At 49.6% G+C, this 9,644-nt stretch overlaps 1 protein-coding gene across 1 annotated transcript in view; it reads left to right on the top strand.

Annotated features, from left to right (window-relative positions):
- The first annotated feature begins 434 nt into the window (after positions 1-434).
- Positions 435-9,644, top strand: part of LOC130381152 (sodium-driven chloride bicarbonate exchanger-like) — a 53,693-nt gene continuing 44,483 nt past the window's right edge. Inside the window, 2 exon segments of the mRNA XM_056588608.1 lie at positions 435-649; positions 3,034-3,066. Of these exon segments, the coding sequence (XP_056444583.1) occupies positions 602-649; positions 3,034-3,066 (81 nt within the window). The 5' untranslated portion in view covers positions 435-601.

Here is a 9,644-nt window from a genome sequence, read left to right as displayed (position 1 = left end):
CATCACGCGAAAAGGACCCCCCCCCCCCCCACCATTTAGACCTAATTAAGCGGAATGAAACACCGACCACCTTCATCTCGGCTTATATTGTCGAAATGAATCACATCGGCGTCGCATAATGGCCTAGATCCCAAATACGCAATAGCATTAGATCACCAATGTTACCGGGTATGTACGCCGCGCAATAAGGCGCACCCCGTGATACCAACGAATGCTTAGGCGCACGTCGCCATACTCACGCTGTGTTTGTGTGTGTGTACACCGCTACGGTAACAACAAGCCCCCCCGCTCCAGACGTGGGGCCAAGACCGCGTCGCGGCGAAATAGAACGCGAGTCCCGAGATTATGAGCGCGTGAATTGGGAAGCAGTGCCTCCCCCAACCACCACCACCACCACACTCCCAGCCCCCCCCTCATGCGTAAATGATGTAGGGCAGGACTACACAATGCCTTCTTCCATCTGAGCGAACCCCCAGCCGGTTTGTGTGAGGAGAAAGCATCCGCTCTTTGGTGCGTCTGACGGAGGAAGGAGCCACAGGATATCGGCGCATCTCGAACCCACCTTGTGTGAAACAGGACAACACACCAAGGAGAAGACAAGATGGACATAACGGACCAAGGCGCTCAAATGGAGCCGCTGCTGCCAACGGTGAGAATAGACGCGCCACCATTATATATATAAATATATAGAATTCCATTATTTTTCTTTGAAGAGGAAAATGTTGGCCAGTCACGTTGACAGCCTGTTATCAATATGCGTGTATGGACGATTGTATATGATGGAAAACGTCTGTTGAATTAGTCTACATGAAATATGTAGTGCGTTATTATGTGACCCATATTTGGGCTGTATTTATATTTGGGCTACTTGTTGGGTCAATCGTCATCAAGGATTTTATTTCAAAATCGGAAGATTTGCGTTTTGCGGTTTCAAACGTAATCCATAGCAGCATATACTTTTTTGCATTTATAGATGTGCCGCTGCCATTTTATACTTCATGATAATTATTCATTATTAGATTGTATGGTGAAATGAGAGCAATTTAGAGCAAATTAGAGAAACTCCAGAATCGTTGAGATGCCTCTTGCATTTTTCTCTAAACGAACAAGGTTCATAGTTAGATTAAAGTCTTTTTTTTCCTGTTGTTTTGAGTTCAGGTTACTGCAGCGTTCTGGTTGTAACTGTAGAGCATACAACAGTCATACCCCCCCCCTCCTCTCTCACTCACCCACTCACTCACTCACTCACTCACTCACTCACTCACTCACTCACTCACTCACTCACTCACTCACTCACTCACTCACTCACTCACTCACTCACTCACTCACTCACTCACTCACTCACTCACTCACTCACTCACTCACTCACTCACTCACTCACTCACTCACTCGGTCTTCACAGGACCGCAGTGTATAATCACAAACTGCCACTTAACTTGTGTGTGTGTGTTCTGTATTTCTTTTGTGGGGCACCGCACACAAACATGGAAGTAAAAATCAATGAAATCAGCGAGTTTTAATAGATTAGCGATTTGTACTGGACATGGTCTAGCTAGATTACACCCTTCTCATTTCTCCCACATACGACAGCTGCCCCCTTCTCCTCCTCCTCCTCCTCCTCCTCCTCCTCCTCCTCCTCCTCCTCCTCCTCCTCCTCCTCCTCCTCCTCCTCCTCCTCCTCCTCCTCCACCTCCATTAATCCACCTCATAGCCAGTGGAATAGATAAACAGAGAGATGGAGAGATCATACATAGATGGAGGGAGAGGCAGTGAGCGAGAGAGGTGCAATTTGTTGTACGCAACACACCAGTCGCTTTGCGCAATACTGAGTCAACACCACAACACCCGATTCCTCCTGAGGATGTGGGGTCTCTGCTATACTACCAACCACGGGCCCATAGAGGGGTCCTCCCAGCTCCCTCAAGTGCGTAAAGAATCACCAGCCTTGGTCCTCTCTCTCTGGTTTTGGTGCTGGGCCGATGTGCGCTGATAGGTTGAGGTGGTGAACCCAATGTGTGAAGTGGTGTTAAGGTCTTTAAAAAGCCCCTCTAGAGTAGACCACACAGGTGGAGCAGAAATAAATAGGCCCATGTATCAGAGACACACACACGTGTGAGTTTAAACCCCGTTCTCCCCACAAGTTCGTATCGCGGGGCTTCTATTTATTAGCATTCAGGTGGGACCGCAGGGATGGAGAAAGGGAGAGTGATAGAGTCTTCCCCAAGACCGAGAGAGAGAGGGGGAGGGAAAGAGAGAGAGAGAGAGACAGAGAGAGGAAGAGAGAGACAGTACTCATCAGTATCGCCCTACTTTATATGGGTACAAACAGCCATCTCTCTTGAGGGGGAATAACGATGTAATTTCTTTCCCATTCCGTATTCCCATGTGTGTTTAGGGGGACTTCAGATCTTTTGACGCTGCGCCTGTTCGTCTGTGTGTGTGTGTGTGTGTGTGTGTGTTTGTGTGTGTGTGTGCGTGTGTGCGTGTGCGTGTGTGCGTGTGTGTGTTTGTGTGTGCCATTTCTTTTCTGCAAAACCTGGGGCAGACTTTAGCAGGAGCGGAATGGAATGTTTGCCCCCCCCCCCCACCAACACCGCCACCGCCAAAATCACCCTTGCAGCGACAATGCGCTGGGGGTGTTGTCAGCTTTGTCAGCCGCACAAAATTGCCGCCTATTCCACCGTTGCCCGCCAAATGCGTTGTCATGCTAAGCATGGCGATGACATGTGGTTATTTTCCCAGTCCCTGGGAATCCTAGCTGGATGACAAATTGGAGAGACTCAAGGTGTCTGGAAGAGAATTGTTCTCATTGTTTCAAGTGCAACACCCTCAATCCTATGAACCGTTATCTATGTTGGTCCAAATTAATTTCCTAACTGGAATGGCTCTTGGTATTGAATCAGGTGGTATTGGATGTTAGGCATTTACAAAGCTAGCGTGCCAAGACCAGACACCTCAGAGACATTGACTAGATATCCTCTTCCGACCAAAACTCTCCGTCTAATCCACATCTTCTTCTGACTCCTCTCACAGGAACAACAGAGTCCTCAAGACGGCAAAGAAGTGGTGAGTAAATCCTTCTTCTCGCTTGAGGAAATTAGTGGCCTCCTTTTTATTTAACACGGCTATTTCCGTTCTTTCTCTCCTTAATTTGAAATCGACCCGGGCTCGCTGTGCAGATGTTTGAAGTTTATTAATAGAGCGCCCTCACTGCCGTCCCAAAGGGACCTGGGATGTCCATCTGTCCCTCTAATGGGGAAACCAAACAAAAGCCCAGGGACGCATGGTTTGGTATGCGGCCCGGTGATGTCATACTTTCACCGCCGACATTAAAACGTAATGGAAGTCATTGGAGGATTTCATCGCGTTGGGTTTCATCGCGCCCGAGACCGCGTTGTTGGTGGAGGGAGGGGGTGGGGGGTGGGAGTGGATTAATGGAAGCAGACAGACAGGAGCTGAGATGTTGCATACAGATGAGAGGAGGAGAGGGGGGGGGGGGGGGGGAGTGGGTCAGCAATGGCATCTGTTCAGACAGAGTCCCCGCTTACGTAACCCTGGTAACACGTGTGCCATGGATGGACACTTGCAATCTTCTCAATGGCTGGACTAGGCTACACGATGCGTTGTTGTATGCACTTGGAGCCTCATGGAGACGCAGTGGGCTCTTGCTCCAGTGTATGTTTGGGCTGCTATAAGCGAGAGGGGTGTATGAAAAGCACACGCCCGCACACATACACACATGCTCACACAGACAATGCGTAACAGTATAGTTCATGTAAAATATGTATCCCACAGATAGAGCAGTGGAGGGAAATATTGGTTTCTAGGGAGTTATACTTCCAATTCCATCACTAAAGTGATAGTGCTTTTACATTGATGTCCTAGATGCCTGGGACCATGCTATCATTTAGTATTGAAGTATTGATAATAAATACCCATCACACTCTTCTGAATGTTTAGAGTACTTTTGCAGTCGATGTCCCAAAATTCATGGTATTTTCATCTCTACAAACAGGATCCAGCCAATTTGCTCAGCTTCCGTAGAGTCACATCACAATCGCTCTGTGTTAGCAGACATCTTTATCCAAAGCGACCAATCGGCAATCAGAACTCAATCAGAGTATGCCCTGAACTCAATCAGAGTTCAGGGCATATTGCCCATGGATCCCTAGAGGTTTGCTGCGGGTCAGAATCCCACCCCTGCCCTTCCCCTGCTTTCTAAAGACTCGGTCCACATCTTTCAATCCTAGAATCATCCTAGGCTCCTCCCACCAGTGCGGGATATACCCACCAGTGCCAAAACCAAGTCCAGTGAGATGGGGGTTACCTTCCGGACTGGGACAGATGGGTTGTGACGGGATAGCGTTAGCTGGAATGCCGCCAAGCGTGGCCCTGTCAACAGGGTGTTCCTGGATCAGCGTCCAGGACCACCCCTCCACATAAGCATCCTGGACCGGCTGTGACCTTTTAATGTTTCATCGTACTTGATGGGATTTCATGTCCTGGCGCACGATCGTGCAGAAGTGGCTCCCAGTCAGAAAGGTCCACACACTGAATTGACTCTTAATTTGCTTCGGACACAATTCTATAAATTTAAATTTAAATTGTTGTTACTATGAGCATCAAACAAGGTGATGCTGGGTTGGTTAGATGAGGGTAGATCTTTCGAAGGGTAGATATCACTTGATGAAGAGTTAGGAGGAGATGTGTGGCACAAAGGAGTGGAGGGAGGTGTGCAGAGAATGCATCTGTTGTGGTGAAAGGTTAAAGATGGAAGGAGAGCGAGAGGGAGAGTGAGATTGTCAGAGAGTGTCAGAGAGTGTTAGATAGTGTTTGTTCTATGTATGCCTTCGCCCTTCGGATATCGGAAGTGTTATAACTGCGTGTGGTACTACCGGGGATTTAATATTCAGTTCGATTTCCAGAGCGCCTTTGTTAGATCCCAATACTGCTGCTGGCATCGCACTGCAGTCAAATATCAGCTTCCTGACCTCAGTTATGCTGTAAACATGATACTGAACCTGGACACACACACCCAGACATGATACTGAACCCCGTCACGCAGACTCAGACACACACACCCATTTGCCCTCAATAATTCGCATACGGGGCACACAAATACACGTAAAGTTATAAAGACATGCAAACACACACTCGGGTACAAACAATACACACACACACACATCCCGCCCCCCCCCGACACACACACACACCAAATGCGCACACAGACACACACACACACATATTATCATAGTATATGCAGACACGTATAGTATATACCCATGTATATACAAACAAAATCACACTAAAACACACACACACACACACACACACACACACACACACACACACACACACACACACACACACACACACACACACACACACACACCATGTTCCACGGTGTGTCCCTCACGCAGTCACTCAATATGAGGACCTTTGTTTTGAAAGCGTCTCCGACACCAGACCCAGAACCCAGTGTGTTTGTTTGGCCTGCCCTGACTCAACAAGCCCAGCTCCCTCTTAGGTAACATGGCCTCGGCGGGGGCCTGACAGCTCTTCAGCACACGCACTCAACCACGGGCCGCGCACACACACACACACCGCACGTGGAGCGTGTGCGCATCAACGTCGCAAATCCCTAAAGGAGGGCGGGGGGAGGGATGGGCGGGGGGGGGGAGTGTGGATTGGCCGAGGGATGATTGTCAGAAACATTTGATGCTGTCCTCTGGACACACAAGCTGTCAGAGAACAGACAGTGCCGACGAGAGCGGGGAGCTGATCCGAGCTGAGCTGAGCTCCGATTGTTTGCGTTTGTTGGGGCTCCTGGTCGTGGTCCCGTCCCTGATTGTGGTCGTGGTCGTGGTTCTGGTCGTTGTCCTGGTCGTGGTCGTGGTCGTGGTCGTGGTCGTGGTCCTGGTTGTGTTTGCGAGCAGGGCAGCTGTTCAGGTGGATTCTACGGGAAGCCAAACTGTGTCATGGGAGCAGGAGAAGCTGTTGACAGACTTGGCTGAGGAGAGAGAAACCAGGGTGCACTCTTTCTATTTATCTCTCTCTTTCCCTCTCTCTCTCCCTGTGTCCTGTCTAACTCTCTCTCGCTCCCTCTCTGTCTCTCTCTCTCTTGCTCTGTCTCTCTCGCTCTCTCTCTCTCTCTTTCACTATTTCTGGCTCACTCTCTCAGGCTCTCTCTCTCTCTCTCACTATCTCTATTCCTTGCTCGTCCTTGCTTGTGTGCTCTCACTCGAGCTCGCATCCTATACACTCATACACACAAACACTCACACACACGCACGCACGCACGCACGCACGCACGCACGCACGCACGCACACACACACACACACACACACACACACACACACACACACACACACACACACACACACACACACACACACACACACACACACACACACAGACACACACACCTAGTCTCAGCCTCCCTGCGGGGCACATATCCGTACACTCTCATCTTTCATCTGCGGCACACACACAGAAAAGAGAGCGGTCGTACCGGTTTCCCCTCGTCGGAGAGCAACTATGCTCTCCCTGGACCCCCACAATGGATTTGTTTACCAGGTAGGTCCACTCTCGCTCTCCCCTTCTCCTCGCTTGTCTCTTCTCCCTGTCCAACCGTTCGACTGTCCGACCGTCCTGATCTCAAGGTTGTTTCGGACCCTCCTGGGTCATAACAACCCGCAGCTATCCCGACCGGATCCCCGTGACGGTGTTCAAAGGTTCGTGCGACTTCCACGTGAGCGACATTTAGCCTAGCATCATCGCGTGACTCTCCCATCGCCGCCTGCGAGGGTTAGCTTGTCGCCGGCGACGTCAGATAGCAGGCAGAGCACACATCATCATGCTAAGCCCTCTTGATCTTCCCAAGGTTTGACCGGGATTCAAATAACGTGTTTTATATAGTGCTACCGTTCACGAGAGCGGCTGTGTGGGTTGGTGTCACTGCCTGCTAGCACCGCGAAGCCACGCAGAGGCATGCTAGCTCTGCACCTGGCACCGGCGCTCGTTCATGTATAGTTAATAAGGCAATGCTACGGGCACTACTGCTCCGTGGCTCACCAGTGCCAGGCTGAATGTGGAAGGTCCTGAGGAGGTCAGTCAGCAGATGGATTTGGGGGGTGGGGGTGGTGGTGGTGTGTGTGTTAGCTAGAGTGGAATGGACGGGGAAATTCAATTCATTATGCCATGATGGAGCGGGTAGGGGGTTAGGGGCGTCATGCTCAGGGATGTTGGACGCAGGTTAATGCTTATAGGACATCGGGGATCGAGACCCTTAGATCGTCTACACTGCACCTATCCTGCTCATACTTGGGTTTACATTTAGGGTTACGGTTAGGGTTAGGGTTAGGGTTACGGTTAGGGTTAGGTTAGGGTTAGGGTTAGGGTTAGGGTTGTGCCTTTGTTGCTGAGGTGTGTTGGCATTTGTAGGTGTTGGCTTTCATTGTTGTGTTTACCTTCTTTGAGGGCTTGAGAGGTCGGTTGATTTGAACCATGGAGTGTCCCGCTTTAGGAGATGCTTAACTAGAATAAACCCACGGACCACCTTCCTACCCCGGGATGCTCCAAGTGCTGATCCTGCCTCCATTACCACGGCAACCATTGCCATCTGTAGGGCTCAAAGCGACCGCACCAATCACAGGGGCCTGTACGGTGACGGTTAATCCCCATCCCCCGCCCCATCTCCTGCCTCTCTCTCTTGGCTTGCGCCGTGCTCAACCCACCTGGTTTGATGTAGCGTGTAGCGTAAGCCACGCTGCTAAATCAGCTTTACAGCAAACACACAGATTTACATTATAACCAGGCGTATGGCAGATTTTTTGCTTGGCACGTCATGTGCTCTTCACAATGTGCTTCAGGGCTCACTGTGGCACCCAACACATGGCGCTGTGTGCTAGTCCTGAATAAGCTGTTTCTAGGGTACACCTCGTGCCCTGGTTCTGAAGCTAATGTAAACATTCATCATCCCCGACTGCTCTGTGCGTCACCAGGGAACCTCAGGGGAGATAGCTTCCAGAAAACCTACAAACATATCCCCGGCTAGCCGGCTAGCTAGCTCGCGGAGCAGGCGCGCTATACTAGAGTGTTCCCTGCGCCGCAGTGAGAATGAACCGGTGTGAATCTATCCTATCAGAGCTTCACATCACCTGAGGCCGGTGTGAATATCAGTTTGTGAGACAGAGATCTGTTTGTATAACTGGCTTTACTTTCTGAAGGATAACACCAGTTGATAGCGGATCCGTTCCTCCATTGTTGACCACCTCAGCGGTTTCTGCTTCCCTTCCCTCCCCCACCAGCAGGGTTGCTTTAGCCTGTCATTCGAAACCCATGAACTGGGAGGGACCCAGCTATGTTGATGGGGAGGACTTTTACTTTCGGTTTGTTTATCTCCGGTTAGTGCTTGAGCCATCTCTCTCGGTATATGGTGAATCAATGTGGCAGAATATAAGATTAAATGTATGGAAGTATGGGTACAATCAGGACATTACATTGAAAGCCCTTGAATTGATATTGATGTGTAGCTTTTGAATATCATTAATTTTGTGATGATAGAGTAGACATACTATATAGATACATTGTTGAGCAATGCAAGTTTAACCCAGGCAGACAGAGAGAGCAGTGTAATTGTAATAGAATGAGTCTCTCAGACCGCTCTGAGGCAGACTTGATATAACCAACCACATGCTGTGGTTAATTCATCACCTATTGATCACTGAGGTTCTGACATTTGTATTATTCCCTATACTGTTGGCCTAGATCTATTGGGGCAGAAGAGTTGGTGTAGGACTAGGAAGAGATTCTAGAACTGTTGTTCGCGATCTATGGATCTAGAGATCCATTGGTCTACAACTGTTAGTCAGCATCTGTTATGTTAGAATTATGGTTGGACGTTGACGCAACGCAATATCCACGCAGTCGCTTAGACGCAATCATGATTCTGTTTTGGTTCTGCGGGTTTACGGGTTTACGTTAGTGGACCATTCAGAGCCCTTTCTACTGGGTTGCCTCCTAGCAAGGTTACAATTTTTTGGGGGGCGCCCGTCAGGCCCTTGCGGTGGAAGCCAGGAGGGTCTGAAAGGAAGTAATGGTTAAACCCCCTTGCGTTGCGTCGACGTCCAAGCATAACTGAGCCTTAAATCTGTCTACAACTGTTTCCTAGATCTCTGCACCCTGAGTCTTTGCTTGTGATGGGACTCTTGTGTCAGAGCCCCAGGGTAGAGGCAACAGGGTAACGACACACAGTGGTATTGTTTAAACATGGATGATTGTCTAGTTAATCGGCAGTTAATTAAATGACACTCTCCTGTGCGGAGGCGGGGCTGCTACTAGACTAGCCTGTGCTGACTGCCTGCCTGCGTAACGAGGTAGCCTGCGTACACAGAGAAGCTGCGATCGTGACTGTTTGTTATGCCAGCTGGTGGCTCACCGCAGTTTAATCTTGTGGTCTTGGGCAAGGGGCCGCGATCAGGGGTCTTGGGTACACTGACTGTGTTGACCCTGTCCACGGGCCCCATAAACAACAACAACAATAACATTTGCTCTCATATTGGACTTTTTAGTTTTTACAACAATTCTTCCATGTTAGAGCTATTTTCTTTATTTCCTTTGTTGTTGTTAGGATGCAAGGGCT

Source organism: Gadus chalcogrammus, chromosome 4 (genome assembly GCF_026213295.1).
Source record: "Gadus chalcogrammus isolate NIFS_2021 chromosome 4, NIFS_Gcha_1.0, whole genome shotgun sequence".
In the NCBI taxonomy this organism is placed as follows: domain Eukaryota; kingdom Metazoa; phylum Chordata; class Actinopteri; order Gadiformes; family Gadidae; genus Gadus; species Gadus chalcogrammus.
Note: the sequence above shows the minus strand (reverse complement) of the source record. Positions and strands in the feature narration are given on the sequence as shown.